Source organism: Pieris napi, chromosome 17 (genome assembly GCF_905475465.1).
Source record: "Pieris napi chromosome 17, ilPieNapi1.2, whole genome shotgun sequence".
NCBI lineage: Eukaryota > Metazoa > Arthropoda > Insecta > Lepidoptera > Pieridae > Pieris > Pieris napi.
Genome location: NC_062250.1, coordinates 208,984 through 228,852, shown reverse-complemented (window position 1 = coordinate 228,852; position 19,869 = coordinate 208,984). Strand labels below are relative to the sequence as shown.

General features: G+C 36.9%; 1 protein-coding gene across 4 annotated transcripts in view; it reads left to right on the top strand.

Moving 5' to 3' along the window:
• The window catches only part of LOC125057782 (ankyrin repeat and BTB/POZ domain-containing protein BTBD11), a 34,470-nt gene extending 14,805 nt beyond the window's left edge, over nt 1–19,665 (top strand). The window contains exons 1-24 of one of the 4 annotated variants that reach the window (XM_047661675.1): nt 1,201–2,418; nt 5,848–6,029; nt 7,515–7,693; nt 10,892–11,050; nt 11,319–11,460; nt 12,107–12,230; nt 12,315–12,446; nt 12,637–12,763; nt 13,080–13,225; nt 13,346–13,533; nt 13,714–13,848; nt 14,177–14,382; nt 14,458–14,687; nt 14,945–15,170; nt 15,271–15,424; nt 15,550–15,698; nt 15,821–15,948; nt 16,032–16,237; nt 16,408–16,535; nt 16,644–16,730; nt 16,906–17,063; nt 17,164–17,329; nt 17,562–17,744; nt 18,141–19,665. In XM_047661675.1, the coding sequence (XP_047517631.1) occupies nt 1,238–2,418; nt 5,848–6,029; nt 7,515–7,693; nt 10,892–11,050; nt 11,319–11,460; nt 12,107–12,230; nt 12,315–12,446; nt 12,637–12,763; nt 13,080–13,225; nt 13,346–13,533; nt 13,714–13,848; nt 14,177–14,382; nt 14,458–14,687; nt 14,945–15,170; nt 15,271–15,424; nt 15,550–15,698; nt 15,821–15,948; nt 16,032–16,237; nt 16,408–16,535; nt 16,644–16,730; nt 16,906–17,063; nt 17,164–17,329; nt 17,562–17,744; nt 18,141–18,338 (4,914 nt within the window). In that variant the 5' untranslated portion in view covers nt 1,201–1,237 and the 3' untranslated portion in view covers nt 18,339–19,665. Of the gene's footprint in view, nt 1–1,200; nt 2,419–5,847; nt 6,030–7,514; nt 7,694–10,891; nt 11,051–11,318; nt 11,461–12,106; nt 12,231–12,314; nt 12,447–12,636; nt 12,764–13,079; nt 13,226–13,345; nt 13,534–13,713; nt 13,849–14,173; nt 14,383–14,457; nt 14,688–14,944; nt 15,171–15,270; nt 15,425–15,549; nt 15,699–15,820; nt 15,949–16,031; nt 16,238–16,407; nt 16,536–16,643; nt 16,731–16,905; nt 17,064–17,163; nt 17,330–17,561; nt 17,745–18,140 lie in introns of those variants that run through there. The other 3 variants (XM_047661674.1, XM_047661676.1, XM_047661677.1) reach the window with 3 other exon arrangements.
• The last annotated feature ends 204 nt before the right edge of the window (nt 19,666–19,869 follow it).

The window sequence follows — 19,869 nt, the reverse complement described above, 5'->3', positions numbered from 1 at the left end:
ATACGCTAGACTATTTCATCTTTTTAATTTACTATGTAATGTTGTTTCTAGTTTTTCTTATAATAACTGATATAAGGAAATAAAAATTATTGCTTGGAGTGAGTTTGAACTTTGATTTAAAAATGCCTTGATGCATAGACCACTTATTACCGAGTAACGGGCGATTTTATTTTGCTACATAAGAACTTAGGGATGTTGCAATAACACGCAAGTTGTACAAAAAGGGACTAGAAACTTGCATCGAAACACTACCAAAATGGGATTGTTTCTAAGTTTTATCCTTTATCAAAATATTTGCTTTAGTTAGCCTGTTTTGTGCACTGGCGGCTATTAGAATTAGTCCACCAGTTTTCATATTAAATTAAAGTCAAACCTTTTAATAAAAACTAATTGATACATGCAATGGGATGCAACTTCCTCCCACGTCGCAACAAGTTGCAAGTACGTTTTACCACTTGTCCTCGTAATAGTGCTTTGCAATTGTCGCAGACGTAAAAAAGGTATATTTTGTTTATTTAGATAGACATTGTTTTTATTACAAAAATGTATCGTATTAAAGATTACATTGAAAAGAACATGATTTAAATTAATTATAATATCACAAACAATTCAATAATATAAAAGTTAATCACATACCTTTACCGTTAATGTAACGCGGTACATTCAAGATATCTGCTCAATGAGCTCGTGTTCTCGATAAACAAACTGGAAAATATTAAAATGTAAATGCAGTTCACGATAATCAAGGAATCGGTAATGGGATGTTCGGTTGATTTCAAGCGTTTTCTATAATTAGCAACACTTTATGGTTTCGTTCACCCCGAGCTCCTCGTCGGCCGCAATCGAACACTGATGCTTATTGCTTACAAGTGCACACTCCACATCGTAATGCATTTCTGTATCATATCAAACATAATTGTTCACTCATCATTCGTGCCCTAAATTTCCACTATTTTTGTCTGAGCCGTCCATAAATTGGTTACATCGTAAACTTAGAAAGCGACGTAAACTTTATGGAGAGTCTAGTTGCGACGTGAGTGACGGAACCGCTATTAACTATATTACACCTATGGTTACGCCAAATTACACGAACGCCCGAATCTCAACGGTATCGCTAATCCGTATCGTATCGTTTATTCGCGTATGTTAGAGTAGCGGGGCTAAACAATAGTTCTTGAGTAACGGCGTCCACGAGGAGGCCGCAGCCTAGCAGTGCGGACGGTGCGCTCGAGCAGTCATGCTGTGTTCCGCGCGGTGTTCTTGCTTTCTCTGCCGTGAGCTCCAGTCCTGTCGTGCCGCCGACGCCCGCAAACCTCCAAACAAACAAAACATGAGCGACAATTTCATACTTAAGAAAGCTGAGGCTTGGGAGCCTATGAAATTTATAAGAGGAGCTGCCAGACTATCAGTTCGACACTGGCAGAGTCGGGAACCACTCGCTCCCGGAAAACCTCGTTCTCCAACACACAAGTCTACAAGCTGTGAACAACTCTATCCGCAACCCTCTGAAGAAGGATCCTACGCTCTTCGAAAGGTTCCCAGTTCAGACAGAATGAAGCAGACCGACAATAAACCTTTATTTAAACTTCTAGGAAATTCGCGTTCCAAGAAAATAAGTGATAATCCTGACCCTAATGTACGACGAAGTGTTTTAAATTTTAGGAAAAACGAACAAAAGAACTCAAAAAATGTGCATGAAAAGTACGTGCCCTTACAAAAAAATTCAACATCTCTTGAACACATATACAGTGAACCCAAGCTATGGAATTCGAAATTAGATGAATGCTGCCGGCCACCTATCTACCAGAGCGTTGAAAAAAAAATTGCTGATAATAAAGGAGCAGATAAAAAATCATTGAATAATCGCCCTCCTTGCTATGACGAGTTAGCAAAGAAATTGTCTGATGAAAGAAATAAAAAAGTCCCTGAAAATGGACTGGCTAATAAAATTACACAAAATAATAACAAAGTTGTAATTTACTTTGGCGATTCTCTCATTCGAAAACATAATGAAGAAAAAAAAGAAGAAAAAGCTCAAGAGCAAAAGGAAGAGGCTATCTATGCCAATAGAATAATGGATGATAAGGACCAATCGGGAATAGGAAGAGAAGTGGATAAGGGTGGAGGAACTCAGCTTATATCAGAAGTACAAGTTACAGAGGCTATTTATTCGGAAATCAAGAATGAACCAGCACCTGGACTGATACCAATCAACGATGCAACGTACAAAAAAGATGTCAAGGAGACCATGAGTTCGGATGGCTTTTTGATAGTAGAGTTCGAAGGAAACTTCGAAAGGGCGCGTCAGTTAGTAGAATTAGTGCATGGTGGTGGTAGTGGAGTGGAGCAACATGAAGCTACAATGTTGGATGACGATGAGCAGTGTGACTGGAGTTTTATCCAAAACTGGAGGAAACGGTACGTTTTCTTTCTTTTCTCATTCATAAATAGTTACGTATGTAACGTCGTATTTTGTAAGATGCATCTAGGAAGTGTAGCAATGTGGCGCAAACAAATTGTTTACGATATTTAGTAGATAAGCTGCCACTGCCGTTACATAAATGTCTTAATTAAGAGGCTTTAAGCAACGACTTTCTTGCTTTAATTTTAAAAGTGTGCCACTAAAGGCAGGAATTTTAGAAAATTCCTAAAGGCTTAGAGATTTTAACGGCGTAACGTCTAGTTGCTATATCGATCTCATTAACAATTAAGTGCGATGAACTCGTGTGAACTTAAAAATAAGCCATTTTTTGTTGATTTTGCGTTAAGACTTTGTAATTTGTAATTCTTTCTTATAAGCAATTTTTGCGCTGATATTTTTGATTTCACACTCAAAAGTTGATTAAAAGAAATGAAGAAGTTTAAACAACTTTCTCCATTTCCTCTATTTCTTATAATTAATTCGTTATAAACATTGAGTAATTATTAACAAACTGTTTACTTTCATTTTGTCAAGTTCGAATGGCGTTACGGTTTATTACATATTATGTAGCATATTAGAGTAGTTATATGCATATGTTTTCTTCAACTCTTCGTTTATTATTTTTCAAAGAAATATTCTTCTTTCTACTCGTATGTCTTAAGACACTGAAATACGCTGTTTATATAAACGGTGTTAAGGGCGGTCAAGGACGACGATGATAGGTTCATCCCACCGTGAAATATATTATTTTACACTAATATAAAACTTAATACTAAGGAATAAGGCTTATATTCAAAAATATCTACATTATTAAACCTCTCTAAAATTAAGCATTGTGTTTCTGCATCGTTGACAATAACATTGATTACAACGAAATCATTTTATGTACCTACGTTAAACTTAGAAATTAAAATATGACACAACATATCATTATACATTATGAACTGGATAAGCAGTGACCGCCTTTTGGTAAAGCTTGCAATTCTTAAGCCGAAGTCTTAAGTTCCAACCCCGGCTCTAACATAAGTATTCTGAATATAGATTCTCAATAAATAAATAAAACGCAATGGTCTTTTAAGAAATACTATTACGATGAAACTATGAACTGATTACCCTGAAGGTTTTCTTAATTTACTACTTTTTTTTAACCTAATAGTTAATAAATATAACACTTCAAAATCTGCGTAAAGTTATATAAACGCCATATCACTTATTCATCTTGACCGTAAGTCATTACGCAACAATGTTTACTAATAAAATTTTATTGGGACGTAAATATTTATATTTACACTTTCGCATGTAAATCTTGTTCATCGTGGAATTAATGTTCACTTTATTCCTATACATCTTTCACGTGAGAAATCATTACTTACTCGAGTGTAAAAAGTGCATTTTACGCCTTATTTCTTTTAAAGCACATTATAATCAGCTATTAATTACGGAGAATTCTAACATGTATGTATAACGTTTTTTCTTATTAATATATATTGGTGCACTTCATGTTTGTACATAAGTCTAATCCAAATTAATGATCGGTGAAAAATCATCTGCTCTTAAATAAACCAAGAAGCTAAACATAGTAGAGAATTTAATATAGGTACTATCAAAAAAATTATGTAAAAATATAAATACAGTCTTTTATTATTTTTTACGTCACGGAATATAGGCTACAGTAACATTATCAAAGAAAGAAAGTCGTGCTGAGAAGATTTAATAATAATTTCTTATAGAAATCGAATTAAACTACCACTGAAACAAAAGTATGCAAATTTCCAGCAATGTAAACGAAGATTCATTCGAATTCATCAAAAAGCATTACTGAACTCTCTTTAACCTAGATATTCATTAAATTAAATTTGCATTTTTAGAATTATATTCGCTTCTTTTGTTTGCCAAGTTTCGCACACAACATAAGAACTAGTCTGCGTAATCTTTGAGGCATGATAGCTCCAATTAGCGCGATTGCGTGAGATTTCAATAAGTTGATAGGAAGAGGTTGTCAGTTTAATCATTCGTTTCCTCGTGCTTACATAATTAGAGTCAGAAGAAATGCTTCACTTTATGTTTCCTGCTGAGATAACCGACAATACGTGTTCTGTCACTTTCCTTTTTATTTTTTGCTTTGAATTGCTACATTGCTATTGTCTCTTATTATATTTACGGTTCTGTTAGGAACGTTAACCAGACGTTACTTTAGCCTTGACTTTTAAATAATATGGCAGTTCAAATTGGTAATTTTATTAATACAACCGTGTCATAAAAAGTTTGGTCACATTTATTAATAATATAACTTTTAAAAAACCTTCAATTGCAAATTAGACTCCTAATAATTAGAGTTTAAGTGGTTGGTACTATTTGATTGCTTCGATTCATGAATTTATTAAATGCAAATATATTCAAAATCTCAGAAAATGCATAAATTTAACAGCAAATTCAATGTAATGCGCCCAACGGAACTAAATTATGAATGAGACCGTGCCTGACCATTTTAAACTGGTTTCTAGATTTAATATTTTTAAATCTACACTTTATTTAAATATCTTGAAAACAGGTACATTTTAAGTAGACTTTCAGTAAAGCAAGAAACACGGTTTATACTAATATATAAAATTCTCGTGTCGCGGTGTTTGTAGTTAAACTCCTTCGAAACGGCTTGACCGATTCTCATGAAATTTTGTGTGCATATTGGGTATGTCTGAGAATCGGACAACATCTATTTTTCATCCCCCTAAATGTTAAGGGTAGTCCACCCCTAATTTTTTTATTTTTTATGATACAGCATAAAAAACACATACAACCCCTAATTTTGACCCCTCTACGATCAACCTATTTATTATTATAAATAATATACTTGGCAAAATGACGTTTGCCAGGTCAGCTAGTTTAATGTATACACTTTTGTTACTCTTTGAATAAAAACTCGTTCTCTTTAGTCTTTTAATTGCAAAACATCAATTAAGTAGTAGGTATGTTTTATAAATGATCACATGAAACTTTGTGATCGTATTGTACTGAAATATAAAGATTAATTTTTAGCGGTTAGAGCCAGATAATTCTCCGCTTCATACAAGGGGTAAGTATAGGCAATTGAAGCAACAATTAGGAGCAGTATTACAGTTAGGCCGTTGGACCATCAGAGCGATTTGTCCCGCATCGGCCGCGTATCGGCGTGTCACGCGATTACCGACACGGGTTACCAATATTAACCCCTAACACCGTTACATGATACTTTACCGCTTGTTCTATAAACTCAATGTATGTATAGATTGAGGTTTTTGCATGGCTGTAGCGTTTGGCGATTCAAGATACTCAAATTAGTAAAGAGACAAGTAGAGTATCTGTAAAGCTGTAACAATGTATCGTATGCTCTAAATGCTCACGTTCAGAATTCCATATACAGTATTTATAAAATTAGGCTTTTGCAGGCCTTCAAGCGGCTGCCGGCCAGAAGAGGCGTGGTGCAGCGCGGGCGTGTCCGGAGCGCGAGCATTGCGCGTGCGCGTTGCAGGAGCGGCTCCGGCGCACGCCCGCCGTCTCTCGCCGCCGCCGCATGCGCATCGGGCTACGACACCGCCACCGCCGCCGCCGATTGATCCGCCGGCTAAACGTTTGTTTTGTTTTACTATTTCATCCTACAGCTCCGATTTTTGTAATCAGAAAGACGAAACATTAGTGCGTTTCTATTTATTGTCGCGCGGTTTAGAGATGTGATCTACGAGCTGGTGTAAGTGGAATTTATGAGGTTGCTATTCCTCCTTAATTGCACTTTAACAGGCCGTAAGCCATTTATCAGTGACTTATCTTAATATTTTTCTATCATCTTAATTCCAATTCATTATCTCGATTATAAATCTTAATGAACTAAAAAGGATGGCCAATTATATCAACATTCCTTGAGCGATGAATAAATTTAATGCTCTGTCTGCCTCGGTCGGTTTACATAATATTATCCTGATTTCTCGACGATATATGACATAAAGCAGCTTTATAAGATCCTCAGATACGGGATCAAAGTGGCCGCTACCGTAGGAAGTAGTTTATTGGAATGGCTAGTGCAATAGTCTTGATTAGCGTTGGCCGGATTTATTGCGATATTCCATATAAGGTCTGATACGGGATGAGAGGCGCGGGTTTCGTGACTACCTATTAATGTGCTACATGCTCCACTCGAGAAATTGGGTTATGCTGCTTTATGTGCTCCGCCTGTGATTATGCTTGTCGATTGCAACATTCTATTCATCGGTAAGGAGTGGATCACGAGTATAAAGTGGTAAAACTTTCAAACGTTATTGAATTAGGGCTTCGTTAAACAACCTCAAAGCCATTGATTTGAAGAGATCGATGAGGTGTGAGGTGTGTCAGGATGACTGAATGAAGAACTAAATAAATAAATATTTACTGTTGTAACCACAAAAAATTAAGTCACTCATCTACGTTATTTCATAAGCATGCTGATTTCCTTTCTTATGAAGCAAGTTCTTGCAGTTTAGATGATGGTTTCAACCAAAAAAAGCTATGGCAGTATGCGATAATATTCACGGCAAAATTTTCCCAATATATTTGCTATTTTACGCTAATTCCCAATATTTTACGCTGTGTCCAATGTATCAAATTAAATGTGAATGTGCAAGAAGTTAATTTCTAATGACATTCGTTTTGCGTTTGTTGGTGAAGCAATATTGTATTGCACATGTCGTTAGGAGCCGATTATTCGAACATATTTAACTCTTAAGTTAACGAGTTCTAATAAGTGGAAGGTTATTTAAAGTAGGTAGTTAAAAAAGATTTTATTAATAAGGTCATTTATTAAGCAAGAATTTCGACGTACGCGGTAAAGAGTAATTAAATTATATACAAATGTTACGAAATATCTATGAATATTTAAATTATTATAATAAATAGCACGTAAAGTTGCAATTTATACAAAATATTGCCTTTTACTGATTCCGATTATTATAAATAGTTAAGTTTTAGAATAAAAAATTAATAACTTCTGTGGGTAACTGGTACATTGAAGTTTAGTAGGAACAAGTGACGACTTACAACTTACAACAAATTTAGCTGAAGTATCTCTCTTTTTATCTTATTGCAGCCAACCCTGAGGATTCTCGGACGGAGGCTCCAGAGGCCCCAAGTGGGGCGCAGCTGAAGGCAATAAGCGCGGTATCCCCAGTGACGGCGGCTAGCACGCCCGTCAAAAGCGCCCCAGCCCTTAGCAGCTATGCTCTAGAACGGCGCAAACACGACCGACCTGCTGATACACCCCAACAGGTATTTTATATATCTTTATGACTTAAGAGCAAATTTATGCTATGCTAAAAGTTTAATAATGAATATTTATATATCATATAATTCCATTTTTGAAACATAGTTACTCTATTAACTGAAATAATTATCTATTGCTAATGAAAGATTTTTAATCTAAATATGTTTAAACAAAAGAATTATTTCTATCTAAACAAAAGTTTAACTTTGGCATTTGTTACAAATATGAGACAGAAATTTATTGAGTAATCTTCCATATATGAGTTTACATAATCATATTAATAATTTCGAAAACTTTCCCAATCTATTAGTGAATTTGGTTACATAAATGTAATTTTAATTAAACCATATGTTGAACGCATATGAATTACCGCATTGAAGAGGGCTCAGAATTTCCGGTTAATATATTAGCAAGTGCTTTGATTGATCTTGACCAGAACCAAACATCCATATTTATTACTAGCGTAAAGCTCATAAAAATGAGGCTTCATTCATATTTATCAATAGTAAGTGTAAATATGCTTTCCTTAAATGTTCGCATTTAACATTCGCTCGAACGGTAAAGGAAAATATCTTGAGGAAACCGGCTTGCCTTAGAACCAAAAACGTCGACGTCGTGTGTCAGACACAGGCTGATCACCTACTTGCCTATTAGGTTGACAAACCATGAAACAGAAACAGAAATCTGAGGCAGAGACCTGAAAAGGTTGTAGCGCCACTGAAATATTTATTTTTTAATTGCAAACATACCTCAATCGTTCCATAATATCATTACGATTTTACGTTAGTTATAATTTTATTGTTGTAAAAAGCAAACATTATTAGAATTATTACATTACGTGAGAGTACTTATAGATACTAATCGCATTAAACGGTTGTAACATTAAGTACGCTACAACCTTAATATCTGATATTAATAAACTGTCTCTACAATATTATTATAATTCCTTTTAATCCCCATTATGCAAAACCAACTACCGCTTAATAGTTACGTGCAAATATTCATGATTTAACGCTGCTGAGTTGTGTAAGTTTGGTTTATGTTCGCTGTTATGGCAAATAACTTTTAACAAATAAGTTTTATAACCATTTACTAGCTGTATCGGAATGCATATTATGACTCGTAAACGTCAGCATAGATAAGCATATGCAGGGTTCTCGAACTTTTGTTAACATTGTGTCTTAAAAAGTCGTGTGGTGTTCATTATAAAAGTTAACATAAAACTCATACTTTATTTTACGTAGAAGTGACTTCATTGTCAATTAATATTACGAGACTACGTTCACTTAAAGTGATAGAATCCCGGATATGACCCAGAATACATCTGAAATAGCCGTCTGGGTCAAAAGTAGGCTGGGGGCGGTCACGAAACACACTAATTACCGCTTAATTGTTTACTACCTAATTACTGTGATAAATGTTATTGAATTCCCGCTCAACTATACGACTAACTGTACTTTGTGAACTTCGTTAAATATAACTGGTAAACTTATGTAATATAATTCCGATACAGTATTACAAAAATATGATTTTTTTGTCTACTCAGCAGACTGACTGACTTTGAAATATTTTTGTAGATAGCCTTATTTACTATAATATTACTTATCATTTGTGGCGTGGTCTATGTTTTATTTACAACAGTTGGCAGCCCTTTAAGCTCTTACCATCGTAAAGCATTTAAGTCACTCAACCGTGCCATAATACACTAAGTTATTTTGATTTAAAGTTTATTATACATAAACTGTTCATTATAAAGCCTATATGCATATATAATAGATAAATAAAAATTATTAATAGAATGGATCTGACGTTATTTGTTTGATATTTATATTATTCGAAATTTTTAGACTGAGATATGATTCCGATATTCAAAATCATAAATATTACTATAATTTTGTGGTAGAATCTTTACACTGTTAGAGCTCAACAAAGTCCCTGAACAGTATTTTTTTCAAACAGCTATACCAGCTCAAATATAACAAATAATAATTTAAATCTAAATTAGCGACCGCAAGCTTGAAACTAAATAAAATGTTAAATTTTATATCAGAAAAACTCCGGGGCATCTCCCTTTCTAAGGTAGTTTTTCAAACAGTTTTTCTTGTACATACCTACATTTATGTATACCATAACATACCTGCCTCTGTGGAAGGATTGTTTAAAAATAATGAAATATTTTCTTAAGTATGTAGACTAATTCAAGTCGTTAATCTCGCGTATTTCAAAACATAAACTAGTTGAATATAATTGTCCATTATATTCAACTAGTGTGATAATTTACAATAATTTGTTACCGTTTCAACAGTAACCGTGTTACGGTATATTTATCGTTCTGTTGAGGTGATCAGCTAGATTCGGTACAATTTTAATGCGTTAAGTGCGACCAGCACGCCATTCTAACATTTTACTTATAATTTGAGCTTTGATTCTAATTGCCCACAAACTAGTGTTTCCGATTAATGATTTTTTTACTAGCCATCTTTAATAGACAGACTCAAGAAATAGAGTCACTGCCGATTACCATATCTATAAGGCATAGTATGACCTTCGTAGCACTTGCTACGGCGTCTCTAAAATCATTTAAAAAAAACGTTCAGGTATTTCTTAAAACCTTTATTACGTCTTAAACAATCCATAAGCACAATAGATTTCACTTACAAAGAAAAAATAAATAAGAATACGTTTAATAAATGAATCCGATAGATCCGAAGTAGTTCGCTATTTATTGAATCTTGCTTGTCAACGTAACGCGGTTAATTTGATGTGTATTATCCACTAGAAGAGTCATTTGTTCCTATAAAAGCGCGGATTGCTTTCGCTTTCAACAATCCATCTTCCCACAGCTCTTCGACGAGATCGTGGGAGAGTCAGACAATGCTACAGTTTTTATAACTTTCGCTACATAACGCTCAGGTAAATGCTGTAATCGTGATGCGGCTAATTAACGAGCAAGAACAAATGATGAATGAAGCTAAAACTGCTCATTCATTGCAGATTGCACTCGTGATGAACTTTCCACTGCGTCTTGTTGTTGCGCAATATTCATTGTATGAAAACATTGTTTCGTTTCTTATGTACTACAAAAATGGAGCTGTTTGGTCTTAGTTGCTTTAACTACATTATATTTAGAAGTTTTACGAAATTACGCCAAAAACCTAAAAGATTTTTTGCAAGTTTCATAACATGAACTTAACAAATTTCAGAATGGAGTCCGCGAGTGTAACAGCAGTTCCGATGAAAACAGATCCTCCGGTCATGCATCTATGTCCGACAGTGGTGGTGGTGGGGAAGCTGGTCGGGACGAGCCCAGAAGGTCGAGACAACCACCACATGCAAGAACCAAGCATAGACCGCATAATAAGGTAAATAGATAATTCTTTTCAACAGGTTCTGTATGTACACTAGTCGCTTACACAATACTTTGAGCGTGATTAAAGACACTAAAATCTATTTTACTTAACCTTCCAGATAATTGCATACATTTTTGTTTTATTGCATTTCATAACAACTCAAGAGACATTTCTTTTCTTCATATAATACACAAAAATAGAGACAACAGATACACAAACTTGTCGGAGACGTTTTATGTATTTCCCATCTATATTTCAGTAAATAGAATAAATACTTTAGTTACAGTCACCCTGGCCAGGAGGTGGTGGACTGGAAGACATCCGGTCTGCTATCAAACAGCTCACGCTGCGCTCAAGGGACAGCAGCAGCACCGCTACTAGTGGTGCTTCAAGTGGTGGAGGAGGAAGCAACAATGCCCAAGGTACATAGTTATCACTTCGATTTATATTTATGTTAGTTTTCTATATATATATAATGAAAATGGTCTTCGTTTGAGGCTCAATCACGCCTAAACCACTGATCGTATCGACATGAAACTACCACCATTCGATGCAAATTTTTCCTAGATGGTTTATGGCTATTTATTTATTATAAATTCCAACGTTCCTTCATTTTTTTATTGCTGTTTTACTTTTATGAAAATTTATCCATACGGACTTCACCGCGGAAACATTCGGGGAGGCTTCCTAGAACCTCTAAACGTCAACATCTGTTAAAAACTCGATTTTCGAAATATTTCAATTTTCTTAGCGGGAAGTTAAAAAGAAAAATAATAAAAATATGAAAAAAAAATAATAATAATGAAACATAAAATTTATTTTAATTCGTCCAGCAAAGCGGGCGCGAAACGGCTAGTATGATTTATAAACTGTTATAAATCCCGAACTTCGCGTCTGTAAAATCTAGTGTATGAAACTAGCATAGGTATATACTACATAACATATGCTTTTTACTTTATACTTATTCATATAATTTTTTTTAGTTATAATATGTTTTATTTTTTACTTAGCGCAAAATATACGATTAAAAAATAATGTGTTATTTTGTAAATATGCGATCCATTGCAGAGACTGGCAGCGCGGCGGAGGCCAGAAGACGTCGGGCTCCGTTGGTACGACAGCCGTCACTGGACACGGTTTGCACCAACGTCACTAGCGCTGACGAATTTGTCTGGGTCGACTCTCACAATAGGTTATTATTGTCCAATTTGTAATTCTTTTGTTATGTGAATAAATCTTATACATTAATTACTTAGTTGCAAATAATTTTACACAGGCTAGTGGAGCTCCGCTGCGTCCCTTGGACGGCAGGCGAGGTCAGCCGGGCTCTGCAGACCGGCCGCTGTCGCGAAGCCGCCGCTAGGATGGCGCCCGATGCGCCGCCACGACTGGCTTACTTGTTGCAACGGTACACATTTCTTACGCTTTTGAAACACTCGATTTTTGGTTGAATTAAATGTTATCTCTCTCGCTCACTTTTGTGTTTCTCTTCCTAGTCTGTCAAAATAACCTAATTTTGAAACATAACCGCTCAAAGTTTCTACGTTTACGGTTTACGGTTCTACGTTACGTTACGTTAATAATATTATTTTTTTCAGTGCCTTAGTCCGCATAGCACGTGAAGCTCAGCGCCTCTCGCAGAACTTTGGCTTCTGCTCTAAGCACGAAGTCGCAGGAGCTTTCAGAATCATACTCAGTACCCCGTTAGCTGATTCTTGCATAAAGGTAGCAATAACTAGACGTATTCTTTAAGAGGCTAAGAGTGATTGCCTCCAAGAACTTGGAATCAAAATCCATCTTTCGAAATTATGTATAAACCACTAAAATACATATTATATAGTATGACAAATGGAATAATAGACGTGTTGCCTGTGTTACTTGAGAGCAATTAGCGCGTGCGCACCCTGCAGTGCATTATCGTTAATTATATTAAAATATGTACTTCTAAAAATATTCAGCATAGACACAGTGGCAAACTGAAAAAGATCTTATCCTATCACTGACTCCTAATCCAGTGGGCTGAAAATAACGCATTCCGTAGGGTTGTCAACGTGCAGCGACAATGTACGCGACATCAGGTAGTGCGGCAAGGCGCTTGGGATCGGCTGCGCGTGCGCGTACTAGTCTCGCGCCAGGCCGCTTCCTTAGATGGATGCTTGACGTGCGCGTCGCTTCTTTTGTTCACGAGTGTGTATAATTATTTATATTTACTATTATTAAGTAAATGGAGTTTAATAATTTGGGAAGAAGAAAGTAAAGCTTCCGAAATCCTTCAACGATAACTATTCAATTTAATTTTTTTTACAGGTATGCAGCCATATATCTTTGTGCGGGAATGGAGACTCTGCTAGAAGAGATAGCTCTGATAGCAGGCAGTGGCGCTGCTGCTGCTCCTATAACGCCTGCGGCCATTGACCATGCGGTGGCCAACTGCGCCGATTTATGGGGCCTTTTGCAACCCTACAGTCACTTAAACGCTGGCAGAGTAGCCTCAGGTAAGCCACAATAGTGTATTAGGCTTTCAGGTTTTAACTTTTTAATTTAATTTATAATCAAATATTTTAAAATTATTTCTGTGACTAGATTTTATTCATTTGTAACTCAGATATTTTTTAAATATCCCCTTTTGGACTCGCTGACTAATAATATTGTAACATGGTTAATACATTTTACAGGAGCTCTTTCTTTGTCGCGCTGGGAATCAATGAGCTCTTTAGGATCCGGTTCCGGGGCATCGTCAGGTGCTCCTCGGCCTGAGAACAGACAGTTGGGCATGAGTCATGATTCTGGTATCACCACCAATGGATCTGGTAAATTATATATCAAGTTTCTTTGAGTTTTCTTCAATCCTGTATATTGTGAAGAGTCACAATGTAGAGACATTACGGTGTCGTTATCGTACAAATTAACTTGGTGATCTTTTTGGTTGACAAACAAAAGCTATATAATTTATTGATTATTGAATGATGGACTCGGCACATTACTGGTTTTGATGAAACGAGGAATAATTTCACAAACTTGATTTGCAATTGCAAATATCAGACTTGCGGCATTGGCTTGTAATCACTTCACAGCAAAAACTGTGTTCATTTCATACTTCCAGGACGAGACACATGAAAGCATAACATTTTTCAGCTGGGTCCGGTACATCAGGTTCCAACACGAGTACATCAGAGTCAGCGGGCACCAACGGCTCCGCGGGGTCCGGGGCTTCAGTGCTGCTGACAACGTGTGCCGGATCTGCGGGAGAACTCAGGGCCGTGTTGAGGCAGCTCAGTCCTAGACATCCACCTCTGTCCCCCGCCGGGGAACGAGCCCTGTATTACTTTATGAGATGTTCTCAGGTTGGTCTCACTTCTTTCACAAAAAAAACAATAATTAAAACAAGATCTATTTGTTAATAATATTCTACGGTTCAGTTGGAGCACAGCACTAGTGGGGCATCAGCAGGAGCTGGAGCGTGTGGGGGTGCAGGAGGCCTGTGGGGCGAAAGGGGCGCAGGGGCGTTGCCACCTTTGGGTGAATGGGTGCGGGTAGCGCGTGCACACGCTGCCTTACGACCACCTCCTGCAGTACCAGACGCCGACGACGTGTTGCAGGCAGCTCGGTTGCTACTGCCGCACGCTGACTGCCCACCCAGACCCATCACGTTAGTGTTTGCTATTTTTCGCAATTAATTTTATTTATTTTTTTGATAATTTTACAGTGAACATTTTAAAACACCGGTATTGAATCGGTTCATAATTGTCTTCTTCAATTTAATGTATTTCGTATAACAACAATTAAATTGCTTTTAGTTGGAAACAAAAACTCCATCTTCCCATTTCATTTCTTGCCAAAATTCTTGTCAGATTAACCAACAAACTTGTGGTCGTCAATAAAAACGTCACCAATACAACATTTCAGCATGGAAGAAGCGATAGAACCGGCTTGGTCGCGCTGTACGCGGTCTACGGATGAAGTGAGTCGAGCAGCCTTGGGCCTGGCGCAGAGAGCCTTGTTGAGTGGTAGAGCGGAGTTTCTCAGCGGAGTCAGAGCTTTGCTGCCCCCTGCGGGGATCGACGCCACAGACGCTTCGGGGCTCACTGCGCTTATGAAGGCTGCCTTGGCAGGAGATGAACAAGTTGTTGCGGTGAGGTTGCTTAGAATGAGAATATTAATATTTAATCTATGATTGATGTAATATTCCAGAATAAGGTTATCTTCAACTATATACATTTAACATTTTCCAGATGCTGTTAGAAGCAGGGGCAGACCCAAACATCGAAACAGGAGGCTTAGCAGCTCAGCACAATGCACTGCTGTCGCCTTCTCGCTCGCCCAATCATCCTCACTCTTCTCACCTCAACAACTCCCTCGCCAACACTTATACTCCGCCCTCTGCGGGTAAATAATTTGTTTTTTTTGCATTTTTTATAACAAAAGATATCTTTACATCGTGTGGATATGGATGGAAGATGATCTAGCAGTTAAAATAATATCTATAAATGTCCCTTTTTTATGAATAATAGGTTGGACAGCCCTAGTATACGCATGCAGTGGCGCAGGCGCAGGTGGGTCGGGAGCGGTGGAGGCCGCTCGAAGACTGCTCGCTGCCGGCGCACGAGTCGACGGCGCACCCGCCAGAGGGGAGGATGTCTGTACGCTAACACCTTTGCAGGTACTATATTACCTAAGTATTAAAAAAATAACTACATTAACCCTAACTATTATGAAAAGTTATTGGAACTTACCACAGTCTTTCGCCGTAACACTACAGTTGAAGTGCTAAAACATTTGCAGGTGGCTTGCGGCGTGGGCAACCTCGAGCTAGTGCAGTTGTTGCTATCGCACGGAGCCGACCCCTTCTTGTCCACGCAACTCACCGACGCTCTCTGTTACTCGGCGGCTGCTCAGTATGGCTGCTACAGGTGTGCACTCGTTAATTGTTAATGTGTACAATACAATTGACCAAAACCAGTTTCTTGTGAGTCAACGATTGATAATTTGGCAGCGCGGTAGCCGTATGTTGCACTCACGGGCGTCGGGCGTGCCTTCGAGCCGCAGTTCGAGGGGGCGGAGGCCGAGCTGTTCTCTCTTTAGAAGAAGTACTCGCGGAAGGGGCTCCGCCTGCCGCTGGCCGGCCTCCACCCTTCACGAAGCAGCAGCAGCGAGCTTTGCAAGATGCCATGTACTGCGCCGCTGAAACCGACCATCTTGGTGCGCTTCTTTTTATGAAATATTTATTTTAATTGTCTATTGTGAATCACTCTGTTTTTATTCATATTTTTTGCATTCAAACAATAAACTCGCTTTGACGGAGGTTACTACATGGGTGGTTCTTAAAACGAAAAAAAAATATAGAAAATATAATCGAATTCAATCATTAGATATAACTCTGGAGCTGCGAGCTCTCGGAGTTCCGTGGTCCCTTCATGCCTGGACGCTGTCCTTGGCTGCTGCAGCAGAGGCCTCTCTTGACCACGTCATCGACCAACTCCTACAAGATTTCTTACAGGTACTTCTTACTCATTATAGTGTTTATAACCCAAATTATTACTTAGTGAATGTAAGGGCCGCTAGGAAAAGCTGTATATAACCATTCTGAATATTGAAATTATTCCAGGTGTGTCCGAGTGACGACAGCCACTACAGCAAGCAGTTCATCTACGAGTGTCTTCCCCTGCTTTTCAATATTTTAAGATACAGCAAGGTAATAACAATAATTACATATAAACATATACATTACAGTTAGTATTGTGGTAACATAGCAACAATAGGGATTCGTAGTGTTTTTACATTTTCATTTTTATTGGATTACAACAAATATATACACCGCAACAATATTGTAACGCAAGTATATAAATATAAATAAGCGTATCTCGCAGAAGGAAGGCACAGTCCTCCTGCTGGCGGACATCTTGTGCGCGTGTTACGGCTGGGAAGCGGTGCCGGGCGTGCGTGAACCTCCCCCCGCCACGGCTGCGCCCGCGCGAGTAGACGTCTCCTACGTCAACAACCCCTCGCTGGCTGACGTCACTTTCAGGTATTTACCTTTTATATGAAAGAACTGCTAAATTTTTTTTTCTTACCTATTATCGCTCCTTATCTTCATAGAAGTTAATACGTTTCCGTTATATTCACAGAGTGGAAGGTCGTTTGTTCTACGGACACAAGATAGTGTTGGTGTCGGAATCGCCTCGGCTGCGTTCCATGTTGGCCCCGGCTCGGAACTCCGCGGAAGCCCTTCCACCGGCCAACACTACGCCACCACTCGTGCAGATCAATGATATACGATATCATATATTTGAGGTACCTTCATTTCTTTAAAAGTTTTTATGTTTTGGTAGAAACAATTTCACTTTAGTTACGGAGTCTTTGACTTATTATGAGAAGAGGAAAATACTTAAAGACTATCACATTATCGATATAAATAAATAACCTTACAGAACCCGACATTCCCAACAAAAAATTTAAAATAAATATTCAATAATGTCACCTAAACTATCGAATCATATAATCACTTATATTTAAATTATTTCAGCAAGTAATGAAATACCTATACTCCGGTGGTTGTTCCAACCTGGATATCCCAGAAAGTGACGTTCTGGAAGTGCTGGCTGCTGCATCTTTCTTCCAGCTCTTACCGCTTCAGAGGCACTGCGAAGCGCGCGCCGCCAAGTCTGTCGACCTGCATAATCTGGTGTCCGTCTATATCCATGCTAAGGTGAGATCAAATTGTTCTCCTAAATATCTAACCAAAGAGTACTTTGATTGAAATATTGACTATTGTAGTAATACCCTCTTTTTGTCTTAAGCAACATTTGAGGTAATGTAGATAAGTACCTAGCAGCTAGTGTTAGAGTAAAATTACCAGCCGGACTTAAAGCTAACCTTAACTCTCGTATGACAAATCACGTACGTCTTGGACATACGGGAACCATACTTAGTGCTGAGACACAACTCTTAATATGTAGGATACAATGTAAAACGGTCTTATAATGCACAAATATTAACTCTCTCAGTCTCAATTGTACCCATGGAATAAGGTAAATTCTCTTTGCCATGACCGAAATTTACTTTACTACATATTTTATAATAAATTAAAATAATTTCTCAATAGGTATATGGCGCTACTCAACTGCTAGAGTACTGCCAAGGATTCCTGCTCCAAAACATGGTAGCTTTACTCACATATGACGACTCTGTGAAGCGTCTTCTGTTCGGCAAGCGCTTACCGGGTCACAACGTCCTCGGAGCCCTGCTCATCACGCTGCAGAAGAGAATTGAATCCCGAAAGAACCAGGCAAAGGCCAGATAGGCAAGGAGTCGCATTTCTATGATACGGTTTTTGCAGATGCGTGGTTCACGTTCTATAGGTTTCAACTTCCGTAGGATGAACCTTCACAACGGTGAAAGATATCTTTAGATTTTAGCGTATTTATATTTCAGATATTTTCTTAACGAGGTTTAAGGCGATGTTTAAATTCATTTCGGAATGCTTTACTGTCTCGAGAAAAGATATTCGACATCTTATTGCGTCTGATGAGAATATGTTTTTTGTTATGATGAGAGTCTGTAATTTTTGTTTTTTTTATTAAATGTTTTATAATTAAATAAATGTTAATGAATATAAAAATATAATATCAATCACAAAAATATCGAAACATATAAATTCAAATACATTGAGATAAAACTATGTAATTAATCTGTTTGTGTATATAATATACTAGTTATAGAAAAATGTTAAAGAAATAAAAATTTGTATTAACTTTCACCATTTAATGTAAATATTCTATATAGTGTTACCCGCTAAGAAAACTTTAATGATATGTCGCAGCACAAAGATTTAAATGCATTATATTTTTAGATAGTTTTAGACCTATTCTAGTACACGTTACTTAAAAAATAACATGACACGCCTAATAATTCCAAATTGTCACGGTATTCCCTAAATAAAGGTAACGCCTGTAACATTTTTAGATCATTTATAATTTATAAAAAATATCAAATGTAAGAGATAGATAAATTAAAACAATCATGAGGAATTCTTAAAGTATTCAGTTTGTATGTCATACTAATATTTTCCAATGTTTTACTTGCACGTGATACAATTAAATATTAAAAAAAATGAAACGGTAGCCTACAAAAAGTTAATAATAAAAGTGGATTAATTGCCCATTATGTTTGGTTTAATCTTTAAAAAGAGTATTTGACGTTATTTCATATATTGTAATTATTATTATTGTTAAATAAAGATTTGAACTGATGAAATATGATTTCCCATAGTAACCAAGTGTTCTAGGTACGTTCGTATACTTTCAATAAATATGATTAAAACATATAAATAAAAAAGCTCTATCAAAAAGGAATTGCCATGATGTTCTTAATTAATTACTCTAATAGAAGCGGTCTGATTCTATATATTACGATGCTGCCTTTCTACGATATATCCAGGGCTTGAGACAAAATCAATTTACGACAGGAGTGACCCTTCCAGCTACCTACTACCAGCAAAGGAATTTGTATGAGAATGACATTAACTTAAGCTTGTCACGTGATGTATTTACATGGATGTTCCATACAAATTCATTTGGCGTTAGTAGATCACGCCTATCGCTTGACAGATAATAAAGTTTATATATTTATTATCTTTTTTTATACTTCCTATATCCTCCCTCTTAAACAATAAATAATAATACATATTTGTGCGGAAAGAGTTGGCCAGTGGCTCGTATGTTTTCATGAAGTAAAAAAGGTAATTGATCCCGTATATGAATTATTTTTATAAATGAATGTCTTATATAAACAATTATACTCTGTGAGGACATTAACATCTATATTATATAAAA